This window comes from Hemiscyllium ocellatum, chromosome 10 (genome assembly GCF_020745735.1).
Source record: "Hemiscyllium ocellatum isolate sHemOce1 chromosome 10, sHemOce1.pat.X.cur, whole genome shotgun sequence".
Lineage (NCBI taxonomy): Eukaryota > Metazoa > Chordata > Chondrichthyes > Orectolobiformes > Hemiscylliidae > Hemiscyllium > Hemiscyllium ocellatum.
In genome coordinates this window covers 37,375,436-37,396,169 of record NC_083410.1, presented here as the reverse complement: position 1 = coordinate 37,396,169, position 20,734 = coordinate 37,375,436, and the positions used below count along the sequence as shown (strand labels likewise).

The window sequence follows — 20,734 nt, the reverse complement described above, 5'->3', positions numbered from 1 at the left end:
AGGCCTGTGACCAGTGGAGTGCCATAAGGATCGGTGCTGGGTCCTCTACTTTTTGTCATTTACATAAATGATTTGGATGCAAGCGTAAGAGGTACAGTTAGTAAGTTTGCAGATGACACCACAATTGGAGGTGTAGTGGACAGCGAAGAGGGTTACCTCAGATTACAACAGGATCTTGACCAGATGGGCCAATGGGCTGAGAAGTGGCAGATGGAGTTTAATTCAGATAAATGTGAGGTGCTGCATTTTGGGAAAGCAAATCTTAGCAGGACTTATATGCTTAATGATAATGTCCTAGGGAGTGTTGCTGATCAAAGAGACCTTGGAGTGCAGGTTCATAGCTCCTTGAAAGTGGAGTCGCAGGTGGATAAGATAGTGAAGAAGGTGTTTGGTATGCTTTCCTTTATTGGTCAGAGTATTGAGTACAGGAGTTGGGAGGTCATGTTGCGGCTGTACAGGACATTGGTTAGGCCACTGTTGAAATATTGTGTGCAAATCTGGTCTCCTTCCTATCGGAAAAATGTTGTGAAACTTGAAAGTGTTCAGAAAAGATTTACAAAGATGTTGCCAGGGTTGGAGGATTTGAGATATGGGGAGAGGTTAAACAGGCTGATGCTGTTTTCCCTGGAGCGTCGGAGGCTGAGGGGTGACCTTATAGAGGTTTACAAAATTATGTGGGACATGGATAGGGTAAATAGGCAAAGTCTTTTTCCTGGGGTTGGGGAGTCCAGAGCTAGAGGGCATAGGCTTAGGGTGAGAAAGGAAAGATAGAAAAGAGGTGCAACTTTTTCACACACAGAGGGTGGTACATGTATGGAATGAGCTGCAGAGGAAGTGGTGGAGCCTGGTACAATTGCAACATTTAAGAGGCATTTGGATGGGCATATGAATAGAAAGGGTTTGGAGGGATATGGGCCGGGTGCTGGCAGGTGGGACTAGATTGGGTTGGGATATCTGATCGGCATAGACGAGTTGGACCGAAGGGTCTGTTTCCATGCTGCATGTCTCTATGACTCTAATTGTGGCCTCAGCACTGATCTCTGTGGCACTCAAGTAGTTGCAGGTCATCCTGAAGTGACCCCGACCACAATTCTCTTCCCTGTATCTGTACTAATACACTGCTTCAACATCATGGACTGCTATCCAGTTTAATAGTCTTATGTGTGTCACCAAATTGAAAGCTTTGGAAATTCAGAAATATTAAAATTGTTGTCATGCTTTTTGGGTTGATTTGGGGATTTTTTTCCTTTTGCGGATTGTGCAATTTGCATCAGAAGGCAGTGGAGGTACAGTTATTGGCTATTTTTAAGATTGTAATCAATACATCATTGTTAGGCTAGGGAAGCAAAGGTCACCCAGGGTCAATGAAAATGTAGAATTCAAAATGAGGACAGATCAGCCAATATCTTATTGAATGGTGGAGCAGGTTTGAAGGCCCAATTTCTTTCTGTTTGTATTCTTGTATGTAAGTTAACTCCAGCCAACATCCTGTCAACTACAGTATAGAGGAATCCACAATTATTGGAAAATGAAATCATATTGGATACATTGGTGTAAAGCTGGCAATGTGGGAGCAGATGCTATGGAGATTGGAAAAACTATGAAAATCAAATAGAATATGTGTGTGTGTGTGTGTGTGTGTGTGTGTTAAATGTTGCTTCACCATCATTTGTATTCTTTATTCTCTGTTTTTACACTTTCATCGATCAGTGATAGCTAAGAAGCAGTAGTAACAAAGGCAACATGTGGTAAAAATGTTATTATGCAGTTACTGGTTAGGAATGCACTGCTGAAAATGTGGTGGAGGGGAATTTGAATTATTCTCATGAGGAGAATTGATATTTATCTCAAAATCATTTGCCGAGTGATGAAAAAGGATTGCAATAGTAGGACCAGCTGATACTTGCAGTGAACTAGCAGAGGTGTTGACTTTTTGGGGTGGGGGAGCGCAAAAAAGAGAAATTGCTGGCAAAGCTGAGCAGGCCTGGCAGCATCTGTGGAGAAAAATCAGAGATAATATTTTACTTTGCTTGACCATTCCCCAGAACTGAGAATTGCCAGACCTGCTGAGCTTTTCCAGCAATTTCTGTTTTTGTTTCTGATTTACAGCATCCGCAGTTCTTTTGGTTTTTATTTTGATCTTGGACAGTGTAGTTCATGACCACAGTTTCCTAATGTAGGCAGTAGACGACTTGTAGCAAATTTCTCATAGTTTATTAAGTTGAAGTGGTAACTGTTTAAATATGATACACAAATGAATTTGCAAAAAAAAGTATATGGCTGACAGATGTGAATGTTTCATCCATCTCAAAGTTGTGCAGTAGAATGGAGTGGTGCACTTTGTCTTTGTTCTTCTCTTGTAATGATGTAGGAGAACTTTAAGTCTGCTTCATTTCCTTGGATCCTCTCGCTCCTCACAGTTTCTCCCCACCTATCGCCTTATTGATATTGAGGCTGGACATAGGAGCAGAAATTAGGCAATTTGGCCCTTTGAGTCTGCTTACCATTCAATCATGGTTAATAAGTTTCTCAACCCCATTCTCCCAGTTTCTCCCCATAACCTTTGATCCCCTAGATAATTGAGAATCTGTCTATCTCTGTCTTAAGTAATCTCAATGACCTTGCCTCCCCAGCTTTCTGTGGCAATAAATTTATGCTGTTTCAGCTCCTCAAGATGCTGGAATGACTGTTGTCGACTTTCCCACCTCAATTTGAAGGTTAATTTCCATCCTTTGTCACATCAAAAACTTCTTGTTTCACAAAACATTGTACTGATAATAAGGTAGTATTGTGCCTGGTAAATGTTAGGACATTGATGGTCCTTATAACCATTCCTCTGTTTTCATATACAAGACACTTGTTTATGTTTGCAGCAGGCTACTTAAATTGCTGTAACATTCAGACACCCAGAAAATCCATTGCAATTCGCCTATCGGCGCAACAGGTCCACAGCAAACGCCATCTCCATGGCCCTACACTCATCCCTGGACCATTTGGATAACAAGGATACTAAATCAGGTATGATATGCCTGCATAGCATGCAAAGCAACACTTTTCACTCTGTATCAATACATGTGACAATAATAAATCAAATCAAAATGCTAAATGTGAAGTCATGCAACAAAAAATGAAGGGAAAAATTATCTTTGTCTGGGTCTGTAAATATTCTATGGTGTAAATATATGGAAGAGAAGAATCAACTAGGTGGACTATATGAAGGCACAGGAGAAGTGGAAATTAGAATAAAATTTGATGTAATTTATAGTTTGTAGCGAGGAGAGAATATAGCATTGATATAATTAATGTACTAGAAAGAGAGCTGAGTGAGACATCCTAAGTGGTATTGGAACATAGCTTATTCTAAATGTTTCTGAGATGACAGGCATATGGATTCCCAGAGTGACTCTTGTTAGTCAGAAGAAGGAATGGCATCAAAGGAGCAGATGTTGAGTCACCCTTTCGGGCAATATGCTCTACATTATTATAAATGGCTGCATAATATTTCCTTTATCACTTCTGAACCTTTTGCCAGCTGCCTTAAATCTGAATGAATGAATGAATGATTTGGCTTTATTGTCACATGTACTCAAATGACTACAGTGAAATGTTTACAGGTCATCACTTACAGGACCATCTTAAGTACAAAGGTCCCTGGGAACAACTTCTTCAGTTACAAGATCTTAGAAAATCGAGAAATAAAATGTCCAGTATTACTGAAAAAGAAGTTCAGCACAGTGGCCTGACACCCAGACCACACTGGCATCTAGCCTGTAATCTCCACCAGGCCTTGGTTCCAGGCCATGCCAGACTTCACCTTGACGACCATGAGGCTGAGAGATCATTTTGATATTGCCTCAAGACCAGGACACCATGCTGAGGCTATGTCAGGCTGAAAGACTGCCATGTTAAACTGGGAGGCTGCCAATCCATCAGGCTGCCATGCCAACATGACGTGCTGGGGGTTACCATGGGAGACTGCTCTGCCATGCTAGGAGGCGCCTTTGCAAAGTTGAGAGGCAGCTACACGAGATCGGGACGATTCATGTGTGTGCTGAGGTCTGGAGTTGACCAGAGGCCAGGATTTGACTGGAGGCCTGAAGTTGTCAAGTCATTAGAGGCTGGGAGAGAAATAGAAAAGAAACAAAGGTGGGTACAAGAAAGAGAAGCAAAATAAGAATGGGCGAAGCAGACAAGCTCTGGCTGAAGTGTCCTGGTCTGACGCCATCTTGGAGATCTGTGTCCTCTTCTATAACTGGAATCCTTATTCTGGCAATACTTAATGTATTGACCGCTTCTGTATAATCACTCCTTAGTCTTGGATTTAAGGAATGCATTCCCAACTTCTCCAGTTTCCCTTCTCAACTGCAATCATTCATCTTCAATACATTGCTTCTCTCTTGTGTATTCTGCTGGAAAGGCTTCTTAAATTGTCATGATTTGGATTGGGATGTACAATGTTAAAAAGCACACAACACTAGGTTATAGTGCAACAGGTTTATTTGGAAGCACCAGCTTCCAGAGTGCTGCTCCTTCATCAGGTGGTTGTGGAGTATAGGATCATAGGACGCAGAATTTATAGCAAAAGTTGACAGTGTGTTGTAACTGAAATTACATATTGAAAAACACCTGTATTGTTTGTTAAGTCTCTCATCTGTTAGAATGACCATGTTGGTTTCAATTTTTTGATCTGGAAATCCCAGAACTTTTTTAAAGTTACATTCTTGAGTGAACTTTAACAATAGGTACCATGTCGGCCTAGATAATGCATTGAAGGTGTGCGATACCCTGTGTGAGGCTTTCTGTGGCCCAGTAGAATCAGTCTAAACGCTGAGCATGGTAGACTAATTAGTAAAGTTAGATCACATGGGATTCACGGATAGCTTGCCAACTGGATGCAAAACTGGCTCGATGATAGCTGACAGGGGGCGGTGGTGGTGGAGGATTGCTTTTCAAACTGGAGGCCATTGACCAGGGGTGTTCCACAGGAATCAGCGCTGGGTCCACTTTTGTTTGTCATTTATATAAACGATTTAGGAAGCATGGTGAATAAGTTTGTGGATTGCATCAAAATTGGTGGCATAGTCAACAGTGAAGAAGGTTACCTAAAATTACGAAGGGATCTTGATCAATTGGGCCAATGGGCTGAGGAATGGCAGCTGGACTTTAATTTGGGTAAATGTAAGGTGTTACATTTTGGGTAAGACAAACAAAAAGTTGGACTTTTACTGTTAATGGTAGGGCCCTGCGTAGTGTTTTTGAACAGAGAGACTTAGGGGTTCAGATATATCTTTGAAAGTTGTGTATCATGTAGACAGCGCGGTTAAGAAGGCAATTAACCTGCTTACCTTCATGCTTAGGCCTTTGAGTATAGGAATTGAGAAGTCATGTTGAGGTTGTACAAGACGTTGATGTGGCCATTTTTGGAGTACTGTATACAATTCTAGTTTTAATTTAATAGGAAATTGGAGAGAGTTCAGAAAAGATTTAGCAGGATCTTCTATGGCTGGGGCTGTAAGGGTTGAGTAATAAATAGAGGCCAGATAGGCTAGGACGTTTTTCACTGGAGTGTAAGAGTTTGAGAGGTGACCTTATAGGAGTTTATAAAGTCATGAGGGGCACAGGTAAGGTGAACAGTAAATCTGTTTTCCCTCTGGGGATTTCAAAACTAAGGGGCATATTTTTAAGGTGAGAGGAGAAAGATTTAACAGAGACCTGAGAGGCAACTCTTCCACACAGTGTGGTTCATGTGTAGGATGAACTGCTAGAGAAAGTGATGGGTGCAGGTACTGGTACACCATTTGTAAGATACTTGGATAGGTACATGAATAAGAAAGCATTAGAGGGATATTGACCAAACACAGGCAAGTGGAGCCAGTTTAGTTTGGGAAACTTGATTGGCATGGAGAGTTGGACCGAAGGGTTTATTTCTATGCTGCATTTGTTGCCAGTTGTATTTGTGTATAGGCTGCTCTATGTGAATGTTGACCGAGTTACTTGCCAACTTTATTGAAGAAGAAAAGAACATGCTGCATCCTGCATGTAAAATGAGCTCAATGTTCTCCATCCAAATTGTTTACTCTTTCTTGTGGGTGGCTTTTCTTTTCCTTCTTTCAGTGAGTTTATCTTTCCAGGATGGTAAAAAAGAAGAAAGTTTTTCTTTTTATATAGCAACTTTCTCAACCTTTATTGTTTAATGAAGTTCATTTTAAAATTTGCTTACTGTTGTGGAGAGATGTGCAACAAACTTAATGGGGAACAAAAAATTGTTGGAGGAACTGAATAGGTACTTTACATCTATTATCATGATGGAAAACACCAGCAGCATACCAAGAGTGTGAGGGAATAGAGGTGATTGTAGGGCAGTCACTAAAGAGAAAATGCTGGGGAAGATGAAAGGTGTGAAGGTGATAAATCACCTAGGCTAGATGAACTATATCCCAGAATTATGAAGGATATGGCTGAGGATATTGTAGAGGCTTTGGTGGTGATCAACACTAGCTGACAGAGGGTTGTGGTGATGGGGGAGGATTGTTTCTCTGACCGGAGGCCAATGACCAGCAGTGTTCCACAAGAATCAGGGGAGCTGCCAGAGGACTGGAAAATGGCTTATATATCACCCTGTTTAAGAAGGGAGAGAGGCAGAAGACAAGAAACTATAGGCCAGTTAGCCTGACCTCGGTTATTGGTAAGATTTTAAGAGTCCATTGTCAGGGATGAGATTGAGAAGTCCTTAGAAGTTCATGGTAAAATAGGGCAAATGACCACGGTTTTTCAAGGGTAGGTCATTCATGACAAGTCTGTTGGAAGTCTTTGAGGGGGTAATGAGAAACTTAGACAAACGAGAACCATTTGTTTGGATTTCCAGAAGGCCTTTGACAAAGTGCCACCCAGGAGACTGCTCAATGAGATGTTTGGGGCAAGATCATGACATGAATAAAGGATTGGCAGACTGGCAAATGGCAGAGAGTTGGCATAAAGTGTCTTTTTCAAGATGGCAACTGGTGACTAGTGGAATTTCGCAGGGGTCACTGCTGGGCCAACAACTATTCATTAACGATCTGGATGAAGGAATCGTGAGAATTATCTGGAGGGAACTTAGCTCTGTGGTATGAAGGTCACCCAAGCTTCTAGACAGTACCATCTACGGACCCCTGAAGCTCCTGAGCCCCTTTTTCCATGTTTTTTGTGGGAAAGGGCGAGTTCACTGGTTCATTTTGGACACTAACTTCTTTTGAGTCCCAATATCAGTAGTGCCACAAACTAAGTGATCTCGGAAGTGTTGAATATTTTGCGAATTTCCAGTCTCAAGAGTTCAGTAACTGGTGCCCCAGGAAGATTGAAACAGAAAGAGAAAGTGCTGGTGAAACTCAGTATGTCTGGGAGCATCTGTGGCATCTACTTGCTGTGTTACCTCTGTAACATTGCAGTATAACAGATGGTTTGGGGTCGTAGTGGTCCACTACTCAGTTCTTAAAATGTTTTGACGCTGGGACTGCGATGTAGATTAAACTCTTTTATGATGCTGCAAGTCGGGGCCCCACAAGTACTCAGGGGAATGATGTTTGTCAGTATCACCTATCCCATTTGCCTGAAAGAAGTAGGTCATTTTTTCAGTGGACTAGGGCCTGTCCTCTATGCCCATATCATAAATTCCAGTTTCCCAAATGGCAATATTTTAAATACTTCCCTGTCATGGTCCTATTGTGTTCAATGAAAGTCCAGGTCGTCTGAAACGTTCATTAACTATTAACGGCAGTATAATAATTCAGGAGGCCCAACTGGAGAGAAACATCATTTATTGTGGATTTGCCAGTGTTACCTGGGAGGCTTTGAACCACTGAGGGAGGGGTGAGAATCAAAGCGATTGTGCGAAAAGAGAAAAGGCAGTAGATAAGGGGAGCAAGTCAAATAGTCAAGGCAGGCAAGAGCTTGGCATCAAATGAGGTAAGATTGATAAATTAAACTCCATTTACTTCAACGCAACAGGTAAGGTAGATGAACTTAGAGCATGGTTGAGAACATTGGACTGGGAAATCATAGCAATTACAGAAACATAGCTCAGGGATGGACAAGAATTGTCAGTTTAATGTTACGGGGTATAGATGCTACAGGAAAGATAGAAAAGGGAGACGAGGGGAGGGGAAGTGGCCTTTTGGTTTAGAAGTAACATTACGGTTGTCCTTAAAGAGGATATTCATGGGTGAAACTGAGAAATAAGAAAGGAATGATCACCTTGTTGGCATTGTATTATAGATTCCACCCCCCCCCCCCCCCCCCCCCCCCAAACAAATAAACTGACAGCAGGAAATTGAGAAGCAAATATGTAAAGAGATCTTAGGTATCTGCAAGAATGATAGTTTGTAATGGTAGGGGATATTAACTTTCCAAACACAGATTGGGACTGTCATGGTGTTAAGGGCTTGGAAGGGGAGGAATTTCTTAACTGCGTACAAGAAAACTTTCTTATTCAATATGTGGATGCACCTACTAGAGGAGGAGTAATACTTGGCCTTCTTTTGGGGAAAAAGGCAGGGCAGGTATCAGTTGAAGAGCACTTTGGAGCAGGTGATCATAACTATTTCAAAACTGATAGAATTATGAAAAAGGACATACCTGATCCAAACGTTAAAGTTCTAAATTGGAGTAAGGCCATTTTTGACAGGAAAAAATTATTTGGGGGAAGCTATTCACAAGTAATAGGTTGGTCGGTAAGTAGGACGCCTTGAAAAATTAAATACCAAGGGTTCAGAGAAAGTATGTTCCTTTTTAGTCTGAAGGGCAAGGCTGATAGAACTTTATGGGAAGCTAGGGAAGAGATTGCTGGGCCCGTTGCTGAGATATCATCGACAGCCATAGGTGAGGTGTGGAAGATTGGAGGTCAGCTAATGTGGTGCTGTAAGGAAAAATCAGGGAACTACAGACTAGTGAGCCTTACATCAGTAGTGGGCATGTTGTTTGAGGGGGATTCTGAGGGATAGGATATACATTCATTTGGACATGCAAGGACTGATTGGAGTCAACATGGTTTTGTGCATGGGAAATCATGTCTCACTAACTTCATTGATCTTTTGAAGAGATGACAGACAGGATTGATGAAGGAAGAGTGTTAGATGTCCATATGGCCTTCAGCAAAGCATTTGAAAAGGTTCTGCATGGTAGACTGGTTAGTAAGGTTAGATCATGAGGGATCTGAGGGAGCTAGCCAATTGGATACTCAACTGGCTTGAAGGGAGGAGACAGGGTGGTGGCGGAGGGTTGCTTTTCAGACTGAAAGCCTGTGACCAGTAGTGTGCCACAAGGATTGGTGCTGACTCCACTGCTTTTCATCATTAATGTGAATGATTTGGAAGTGAATATCAGAGATAGTAAGTTTAGGCCCGAAAGAGACCTAGGGTTGCAGGTGCACAGTTCAAAGAACAAAGAAAATTTACCGCCCAGGAACAGGCCCTTCGGCCCTCCAAGCCTGAGCCAATCCAAATGTACTGTCTCAACCTGTCGGTCAATTCCTAAACATTTGTATCCCTCTGCTCCCCACCTACTCATGCATCCGTCCAGACACATCTTAAATGAATCTACCATATCTGCCTCTACCACCTCTGCTGGCAACGCATTCCAAACGCCCACCACCCTCTGTGTGAAGTTCCTTGAAAGTGGAGTCACAGACAGACAGGGTGGTGAAGAAGAAGTTTGGCACACTTGCCTTCATTGGTCGGTCATTAAGTTTAGGAGTTGGGATGTCATGTTGCGGCTGTACAGGACATTGGTGAGGCCACTGCGTACAATTCTGATTGCCATACCCTATCCCTACCTATAATCCCGCATTTTCCATAGCTAATCCACCTAACCTACACATCTCTGGACATTGTGGGAAATTTGGCATAGCCAATCCACCAAACCTGCTCATCTCTGGACTGTGAGAGAAAACCAGAGCACCTGGAGGAACCCCACAAATACATGGGGAGAAAGTGTAAACTTCACATCGACAATCACCCGAGACTGAAATTGAACCTGTGTTCCCAGCGCTGTGAGGCAGCAGTGTTAACCACTGAGCCACAGTGCTAGTCTTATTTACCCTCTGCCATTTGCACATGGCTTTGGCAGTCATACAAAATGGTTACTTTTGTGGTTCTGCTTTCTAATTTAGCCCTGAGTTGTTAATAATACCTTAATGGACCTTTTTTCCCAGTCCTACCTATGTCACTGGTACGTACGTGGGCCACAATAATTGGATCTTTCCCTCCAAGTTCCTCTAAAGCCCAGACGAGTGTCTCGAGCCTGGTAGGCAATATTGTCTTCAAGACAGTTGAAAATGTGTTGCTGGTTAAAGCACAGCAGGTCAGGCAGCATCCAAGGAATAGGAAATTCGACATTTCGGGCATAAGCCCTTCATCAGGAATGTTGAAAATGTGTTGCTGGTTAAAGCACAGCAGGTCAGGCAGCATCCAAGAAATAGGAAATTCGACGTTTCGGGCATAAGCCCTTCATCAGGAAGACACTCTGGTTTTGTTGAAGAGAACAATATCTACTCCACTAACTATACTACCGTTTCCTCTTGAATGGCTGTCTCTCCCATGCAGCTGTGGTCAGTTTGCTCATTCTTCTTGTAGTCTGTGCCCTCCTGCACGCTAGAAGCAAGAACTTTGTGTCTCAGCATTGGCTGAGGCTTTTCCAAAGCTAAGTTCTAGATTCCCCATATCTCCCTCACTTGCAGTTACACCCTCTTGTCTTTGACCACAAAGCACATTTAGTTAAAGGGGTCTGGCAGCTTCTTGAAATATTGTACCTTTCTCCCCACCCTGATATGTCATGATATCCATGTCATCAACTCGGAGCTGAAGTTCACCAGGTAGCCATCACTTGCTGCAGATACCGTCATAATTAACTTAGATATTATGAATTTTTCAACTGTAATCTTCTATTTTAAACTAATTGGCGAATTGAAAACCACAGAAGAAATGCACACTGATTACTCTCCTGTCTCCCTGTAATGTCGCATTTCCGTTCTTTTAGGAAGAGGTAAGTTGAAGGGTCTCTCTGCTTCTGATTTTCATCTCCCGCTTTCGATGCCCTTCCCACTTTTCTGCTGTTCTCTTTATGAAGCTTCTGATCTGCTGTCTCATGTTGTTTGAAAAGCCGCTGCCTCTAGTTTCTGTCCTTTTCTTTTTAATCTGCTGTCCATGCTTTCCGTCATGCTATTTCAGAAACACTGGCTCCTGTTTCTTGCTCAGTCTGCTTCACAATGATGCTGACTTGTTGCACACTCTTCCCAGCCAGAGTTGACTTGTCCAATAGTCCTTTTCTAGTTTAGTATAAATTATTGTGCTTATTTGAAATTTGGTGTTCTGACATTTTCATGGATTATGGATGACAAAAAAAAATGTTGTAAGATGATGTTTGTTTCATTAGTATCCAAGGAAAGTGTAAATTCCAAGGCTGAACATGGCTTTAGAATTAAGTTTCAGTTTTTCATTACTTAAGTGCAGACTCTGTGAATGATTAAAATTAGGACAATAGTACATCTTTCTTGTGTGCATCCTTTTCTATTCTGCGGAGTGAAATTTAATTTTGATTGCTTTTTGATGATTCTTTCTGTTTGGCAGTTGTCATATAGACATTTCAAATGCTTATTTTCTGTTTTACAGGATGGATTTTTCTATTCTTTAGTCTATGATCCCTCACAGAAAACGCTTCTGGCAGACAAAGGAGAAATACGAGTAGGCTCACGATACCAAGCAGATATTACAGACATGCTGAATGAAGGTAAGAATGATATTTTGTTGAGATACTTGAACTGCTGCCTTCAAGAAGGAATGGTATTTTATATATACAACTTGCCTAAAGATCATTATAATTATATCACGAACTTAATTTTGAGAACTGTAGATTCTTTGATATAATAGTCTGGCAATAATACCATGAGGCAATCCCTTCCCTAATGTTTTATCTTTTAAAATAACACTTTTTTCGGTGCTGATGTAATTTAGAAGCCATATTCAATCTTGTAAATGTCACAAAAAAGCAACTTATTACATCTCTAAAACAGTTTAAAATGCCGTATTGGTTAGATGTGGCCTTGGACCTGCAAATTCCCAATATATTAAATACTTAGCTCGTAGAATGTGACTAAACAGGATGACATTCCTCCATAGCGAGGGGGAAATGGAAAAATTCTATTTCATAATCTAAAGCTACAGAACAACATTGTAAGAAGAATGGAACAAGTATGCTATCTTCTTACTTTCTTGACAGAGCAAACTTGCATAGAGTCACGGCATTTGAATTCAATAAATGTGTAGAATTAAGAATCTAATGATAACCATGAATCCATTTCGATTGTTGGAAAAAACCCATTTGGTTCACTCATGTCCTTCAGGGATGGAAACTGCCATCCTTACCTGGCCTACGTGTGACTCCACACCCACAGCAATGTGGTTGATTCTTAACTGCCCTCTTGGCAATTAGGGATGGGCAGTAAATACTGCCTAACTGGCGACACCCTCATCCTGTGAACGTATAAAGAAAATAAATTGTATGTTCTCAGTTCTTCTTTCTAATCTAAAGTTGTGATGTAGCACTTTTAACATCTGTTGACCAAAGTGTGACTAATTAGTGGGCGGCATGGTGGCACAGTGGTTAGCACTGCTGCCTCACAGCGCCAGAGACCCGGGTTCAATTCCCGCCTCAGGCGACTGACTGTGTGGAGTTTGCACATTCTCCCCGTGTCTGCGTGGGTTTCCTCCCACAGTCCAAAGATGTGCGGGTCAGGTGAATTGGCTATGCTAAATTGCCCGTAGTGTTAGGTAAGGGGTAAATGTAGGGGTATGGGTGGGTTGCGCTTTGACGGGTCGGTGTGGACTTGTTGGGCCGAAGAGCCTTTTACTGTAAGTAATCTAATCTAATCTAATTTAAAAGTTATTGTCCTTCATTGTGGAAATGCACCTGAACTCACTTTGTGTTTACAGAAGCTCTCTGCTGGAAAGTGTACTTTTGTTTTAAAGCTTTATAATGGCTCTATATTCAAAACATTAATTGTGCAAAGATTTTGTAATGAAAGCAATGTAAAATTCTGTGGAATCTTCTGGAAAAATGAAGAAAAAGAAGCTCGATGGTGTAGTCTTCACATATCTTGAATACCTGGAAAATTAAATAGAGAATCGTAGCGAACCAAACTGATGTAATGCTGAAAAAGACACATTTTGTTGAAGTTTTTCATTTTGCACTCATCAGCACATTCACAAGGACTAGTGTAAATGGTTAACAATTGTTATTTAAGTTTAAACGAAGCTTAGCACTTAACTGTCATTGTCATCGTAACTGGTGCATTCTCCATAGCAATGCCTCTACCAATCAGTCCAATTGTCAACCAATCAGCATTCTTTTGTCATGCTATATACAGTGGCCCTTTACATTAGTGTTATTACAAATGTCCTGATGAATATAAAACAAAAAGCTTTGACAAGATGTATCTTTTTTTCTGCAGTTATCAAGTTAAGCAGATTGATGTTTGAGAATGAAAGCATTTGACAAACTTTTTCATTTCATTTTTCACTTGGAAAAGAATGACTACCATGCCACGATACAAGTTTCATTTCAAAATTCATGCAGAAGATTTTGCCCTTGAAGTAACTAGATATGAATTGGAGTTGATAAAATAGTTAATTTTTATGTAAAAAAAATTCTACCATAGGATGAGAGTATTACTGACAAGGCGAAAGTGAGTACTGCAGATGCTGGAGGTGAGAGCCAAGGTGTGGCGCTGGAAAAACTCAGGCCAGGCAGCATTCGAGGAGCAGGAAATCACTGACAAGACCAGTATTTTATGCCTTTCTCTAATTGCAGTGAGAATATGGCAATGAGGCAACTTTTTGAACTGCCATGTCATCTAATCTAGTATAGGTGCAGCTGCAATGCTTTTATGAAGGAAGTTCTAGGTTATTGACCCAACAGTGTAAAGGGACCACTAATTACAGTTCCAGGTCAGGTTGGTTTGTGTTTTGTAGACCAACTTGTAGATGGTGATATTCCTGTGTGCTAGTTTGTGATATTTCTAAAACAGAACAAGGAAGATGAGCAATCACATAAAATTGTATTATGCTGGTGAGGCAATACCTTGAGTTCTTAATCACATTTTTGATTTCGTAGAGTTGTACAAGATAGTACTGTAATAGCAAAATAGCACAAGTTCAGTCAACTCTGATGCATATTAGGAAGATTATTACATGTGGGGTTTTCATTAATAGTTTGTGTTCAAACTGAAGTGACAAAGAAAGAATCCTGAGAAGTCATCACTGATGATTTGGATGTTGTTTCTGGATGGATGAATGTAAATGGTCTAATTACCTTGCCTCCTACTTTGTGACCTTGATAGTTTTGAATAACAGTCTTTAAAAGTCTAACTTGTAGAATGATGAGACCTGGTAGCAATCATAGAAGGAAGTGTCTGCTGACACAGCTGTGCAATGTTAAATTGTAACTGTACGTGCTCACCATCTGTATTTTGAATGCACATATGAATGTGCAATATAAAACTGATTGTAATTTTTTTAAAAAATTCTACTTTATTGAAATTTTTTCATTTCACCTATTTGTTCTTTTATTTTCCATTTTTAAGGATTTGTTAGGTTTTCTTCGGTCTTTATTTTAATTTATTTCACAGACTTTGCTGCCACCATGCATCATCACAGATGTCAGCAGAATGAAGAAAGAGGGCAGTTTACCCATTACCAACTCTTTGAAAGAGAAACTGTTCCACTCCCCTACTTTTTTCCTTCCATCACTGCACTTATTTCTCCTTCAACTTTATTTTTAATTTTATTCCAAAGGCTGATATCAAATCTGCATCCACACCTATCAGACTATGAATTTAAAATCCAAACAGTTAATGAACGAATGAAATAGTTTTTCTTCATGTCACCTCTAGTTATTTTACTAGTCACCTTAAAGTTGTACGAACTGAAATTCCTTTGTTTACTGTTTTCTTTAACAAGCTGTCTCAAATCTCATAGTTGCTGCTCTAAGTAATTCCGGTCTAACCACAATATTATAATGTCTCATCCCTGATCCATTTTATTAAATCTATTTATTGTCTCCAAAGTTTACACCACAGATGGAACTACTCTCAAAGACATTTGTTTTCTTTTTAGTTTGCTGAATTAAAGGCAGCTAACTAAAGGCAGTTAAATAGTAAAGGAATTGTGTGTGCAAACATTGAGCGATTCTTGTTGGTTCCTTGTGAAAACAGAATTTAGCAGTGAATTGTCTGTCACTAATGGATTAATTTGTTTTTATTTCTATTGTAGGGAATAATTAGGAAATTCATTTGATCCTTCTTTTACACAAAGCCTTTTCCTTCTCATCATTTGATGAAATGCCTTGGAATATTTCTTGCTTAAAAGCTACGTTATTGATTTAAAAATTGTTATGAAAGTGTGTTGACATTTACAAGAAAATCCAATAACAGTCACATGAGAATATGCAAGAATATTCTATTGTGCTTCACAGAGCAATTAGGTAAAAGTAAATTTCAACAGTTGGAACTTGCTGTCATGTAATTAAACAAAGGCTTTGAAAATGCAGGATCCTGATGACTATGTGTTGATCAAGCCTTTGAAAACAAGAGTCCAGAGAAAGTATATTCCTGTTAGGGTGAAAGGAAAGGTTGGTAGGTATAGGGAATGCTGGATGACTAAAGAAATTGAGGTTTTGTTTAAGAAAAAGAAGGAAGCATGTGTCAGGTATAGACAGGATAGATGGAGTGATTCCTGAGAAGAGTATAAACTTAAGAGTATATACTTAAGAGGGACATCAGGAAGGTAAAAAGGGGACATGACATACCTTTGGCAAATAGAGTTAAGCAGAATCCAGAGGATTTTTACAAATGCATTAAGGACAAAAAGGTAACTAGGGAGAGAATAGGACCCCTCAAAGATCAGCAAGGCGGCTTTTGTATGGAGCTGCAGAAAATGGGGGAGATACTCAACGAGTATTTTGCATCAGTATTTCCTGTGGAAGAGGACATGGCACATATAAAATGTAGAGAAATTGAGGGTGACATATTGGAAAATGTCCATATTACAGAGGAGGTAAGTGCTGGATGTCTTGAAATGTGTAAACATGGATAAATCCCCAGCACCTGATCAGGTGTTCCCTAGTATTCTGTGTGAAGCTAGGGAAGTGATTGCTGGGCCTCTTACTGAGATATTTATATCATCAATAGGCATAGGCATAGGTGAGGTGCCAGAAGACTGGAGAGTGGCTAATGTGGTGACACTGTTTAAGAAAGATGGGAAGGACAAGCCAGGGAACTATAGACCAGTGAGCCTGATGTCTGTGGTGTGCAAGTTGTTAGAGGGAATCCTGAGGGATAGGATGTACATGTATTTGGAAAGGCAAGGACTGATTAGGGCTAGTTGACATGGCTTTATGCGTGGGAAATCATGTCTCACAAACTTGATTGAATTTTTTGAAGAAGCAGCAAAGAGGATAGATGGAGACAGAAAGGTGGACGTGATTTATATGGACTTCAGTAAGGCGCTCAACAAGGTTCCCTATGGGAGACTGGTTAGCAAGGTTAGACCTCATGAAATACAGGGAAAACTAGCCATTTGGATGCAGAACTGGCTCAAAGGTAGAAGCAAGAGGGTAGTGGTGGAAGGTTGTTTTTCAGACTGGAGGCCTGTGACCAGTGGAATGCCACAAGGATCGGTGCTGGGTCCACTACTTCTCGTCATTTATATAAATGATTTGGTTGAGAGCATAAGAGGAATAGTTAATAAGTTTGTAGATGACACCAAAATTGGAGGTGTAGTGGACAGCGAAGAAGGTTATCTCTGATTACAACAGGATCTTGATCAGATAGGCTAATGGGCTGAGAAGTGGCAGATGGAGTTTAATTTAGATAAATGTGAGGTGCTGCATTTTGAGAAAGCAAATCTTAGCAGGACTTATACATTTAATGGTAAGGTCCTAGGGAGGGTTGCTGAACAAAGAGACCTTGGAGTGCAGGTTCATAGCTCCTTGAAAGTGGAGTCACAGGTAGATAGGATAGTGAAGAAGGCATTTGGTATGCTTTCCTTTATTGGTCAGAGTACTGAGTACAGGAGTTGGGAGGTTATGTTGCGGCTGTACAGGACATTGGTTAGGCCACTGTTGGAATATTGTATGCAATTCTGGTCTCATTCCTACCAGAAAGATATTGTGAAATATAGTCCATTAGCCTATCTGATCAAGAGTTCAGAAAAGATTTACAAGGATGTTGCCACGGTTGGAGGATTTGAGCTATAGGGAGAGGCTGAACAGGCTGGGGCTGTTTTCCCTGGAGCGTTGGAGGCTGAGGGGTGACCTTATAGAGGTTTACAAAATCATGAGGGGCATTGATAGGGTAAATAGACAAAGTCTTTTCCCTGGGGTGGGGGAGTCCAGAACCGGAGAGCATAGGTCTAGGGTGAGGGGGAAAGATATAAAAGAGACCTAAGGGACAACGTTTTCACGCAGAGGGTGGTATGTGTATGGAATGAGCTGCCAGAGGGAATGGTGGAGGCTGGTACAAGTGCAACATTTATGAGGCATTTGGATGGGTATATGAATAGGAAGGGTTTGGAGGGATATGGGCCAGGTACTGACAGGTGGAACTAGATTGGATTGGGATATCTGGTTGGCATGGACGGGTTGGATCGAAGGGTCTATTTCTGTGCTGTATATCTTTATGACTCTACTAAACTAAAACCATTTTGAAAAGAGAATTGACATGTGGGTATAAGAATTCCTCTGCATTTCTGTCCTGAGCTTTCAACTCTGGTCTCTGTAGAGCTTGATGCTAGAAGCCAAAACACACCCCTTTTACTGCAGTAACTGCTGTATTTCAGAATTTAAATGTCCAAGGGCACCGCAACAAGCTACAGAGAGAAGGTATGTTAGCCAAGTGCTTGAGAGGATGAAGTAGCAGTGGGTGGATGAGGGAATAAAGTGACGTGCTTGTGTGAGGGGATAGAATGGTGTGGTTTTAAATGAAGGGACAGGGTGTGTGAGGAGCTGGATGACTCGACTTTGTAGGGGAGAAGTTACAGCAGGTTTCAATCCCTTTCGGTAACTATCCAGGTGGAGAACCCTTTGAAATCCCTGACTCTAACTCATTTGGTGATTTTTTTTCAGAGAGTTACAGACACTGAGTAATTACACATCAGAAGCTTCAATTCACCATCCAATTATCGTGTAGTCAGTGTGCCAAGGTTTCTAAGAGCTCTCCTGCATCTGTCAATTCATCTAGTTTCTAACTATCTACAGACAGGAAGATCTGGGCCCATGCTTTGGATCCTATCTTCTGAGCTGAAAAGGCCATCTGTTTTTGTGATTTTGGATATGTCCATAAAACAATATGTGAACGAAATAGCGTTTTTAGTTTCCAACACAAGTCATGAATAAGTGAAAGTTTGGGTTATAATTTTATTTCATGTGGACAACATCTCTTAAGTTTTCTTCATTTGTTTTCCTTGTATTTTATCAGAAAATTCAATTAGATTCACAAAGCATCATCTCTGTTTTACAATTTGTGCTGGCTATCCTCAATGAACTTGAACCTGCTCAAAGTTGATTTGTTTTCTCCATAGATTTTGTGCCTACACTGTACCATCACTGCTGTTAGACTGACTGGCATGTGGCTTTTACAGATGCCTTTACAACCTTTCTTATAAAGGGATGTCTCATTTGTCACTGTCCAATCCTCTCACAGCTGCTTATGTCCAGGCAAGATTGGAAGATTACACTAAATCCTTCCACTAGTTTCTCTCCCATTCTCCTTAGAAATTGGGGATGCAGCCACCCAGAACAGGCTTATGTACTCTAAGCATAATCGGCCTTTCCTATTCATTGTATGATGTTTCATGCTAGTAATTCTGCTTCTGTTTATAGATTGTCAGCAACCTCTTCCTTAATATTTAGAAATGTACTTAATGAAAGGCTATTTAACAACATTGAAGCTTCTGGAATAGGAAGGCAGGTGCCACTTTGGATTTTAATTAAAAGCATAATGCTAGTAATTGTTCATTTTTTTTCAGTTGAATGGAAATGTTTCCCAATGTTCACTGCTCAGGCCATTGTTTTCTTTTGATGTTTATATATAACTTAGCATTAGAATTGAATAACATATTTGCCAATGGTATCAAACTTGGAGGTAAAAAAATAAGGATGCAATTTGACTTATGCTAGTAGAATATACAGAGAAATTACAGATGGAATTTAGTACAGAGAACTGAGGTGATGCACTTAGAATAGGGAGGGGCAATATAGACTAAATGGCACTATGGAGAAACTGGGAACGTTTTTCTTGGAGCAGTGGAGGTTGATAAATTGATAGGGATATACAAGATTTTGTGCTTGCCAATGAATGAGAGCATGTGAACAAAGATTTAGCATTTTAGGCAAGAGATGCAAGGAGGGTGCAAGATGGAAAGAAGAGTCAGACTTTTTATTTGTCAATGCGAAATGGATATTGCTGGCTGGACCAGCATTTATTGCCCATCCCTAGTTACTCTTGAGAGAGTGTGGTAAGCGGCAACTAGGGATGGGCAATATAGGCAATCCCTGATTTATGAACATCTGACCCCACAGAGGGGTGTGTCAGTATTAATTATAAAGATCTGACATGCAGATATTTCCTCATACTTACAAATGGCTATTTTATGTTCTCCTGTACTGGGTTCCAACTTGCATACAAATTGGCTTGTGAACATGCTCAAGAATGGAACCTGTTCGCAAACTAGGGTTTGTCTGTACGTACTGGCCCAGCCAGTGATACCCACAGCACTTGAATAATTTGAAAAAAAGAGTTTGATGTAACTTCTCTTTTTTCAAAACATCAACTTTTTTTTATTTCTCCACAAATGCTGCGCAGTCTGTAGGGATTCTGCAGCATTTTCTGATTTTATTTCAGATTTCCACCATCTGCAATATTTTACTTCCATACAGTAATGACCTGAAGCGTGTTGCTTATGAGTTACTGGAAGTGGAGACAATAAACAATTCCAAAAATAAATTGAATGAGAACTTGTAATGATGTGGGTTTGATGGGTCAAATGGTAGCCTCCTTTGCTCTCGTGGTACCATTACTATTCCGTTCATGATGGAATTAAAGCAAGCTGAATTTTATTAAATGTATATGTTCCAGTATATTTTACTATAGCCTTATGTATATTAGATCAGCCTTTACAACTAATCAATGCTTAATAGAGCTATAAAGTATACTTCAAATCATATTCATGGAGAAATAACTAAGCTTCAAAGACCATTTGAAAGCCATCACAACACACTAGCTCAATTCATTAGCATTTTGTCAATGCTTGAACTATGAAAGCACAGAGAAGTTTTTTAAATGTTCCAGCTTGTATTATGCAATTACGTTTTACTTTTTTCTGTTACAAAATAACGTTGTTTCGTGAAAATACAGCTACTGTTCATTATTTCTGGATTAGGTTTGGCTTTAGCTTGGTTTGTATATTCCCTTGTTTACCAATGGGACTTCAACGAACAATGAAGGGCAATTTCACTCATGTATTATCAAAAACACACCACTTAGAATATTTGGGACATGCAAAAAATAATTAAAAATGCTGCTATTCTAAAATTGCAGTTTCCACAATATAATCTGTCATCCAATCCTATATTGCTTTAGACAATGATAGCTGTGATATTTGGTTTGTATTATAAAGTAAGCATATGGTTTTAAAAATTTAATGGACCT

The 20,734-nt window shown here is 40.3% G+C and overlaps 1 protein-coding gene across 2 annotated transcripts in view; it reads left to right on the top strand.

Moving 5' to 3' along the window:
* mta3 (metastasis associated 1 family, member 3) overlaps positions 1-20,734 on the top strand; it is a 154,776-nt gene that overhangs the window by 71,961 nt on the left and 62,081 nt on the right. For both annotated transcript variants that reach the window (XM_060831404.1, XM_060831405.1), the window contains one exon: positions 11,643-11,760. In XM_060831404.1, coding sequence (XP_060687387.1) covers positions 11,643-11,760 — 118 coding nt within the window. The remainder of the gene's footprint in view (positions 1-11,642; positions 11,761-20,734) is intronic.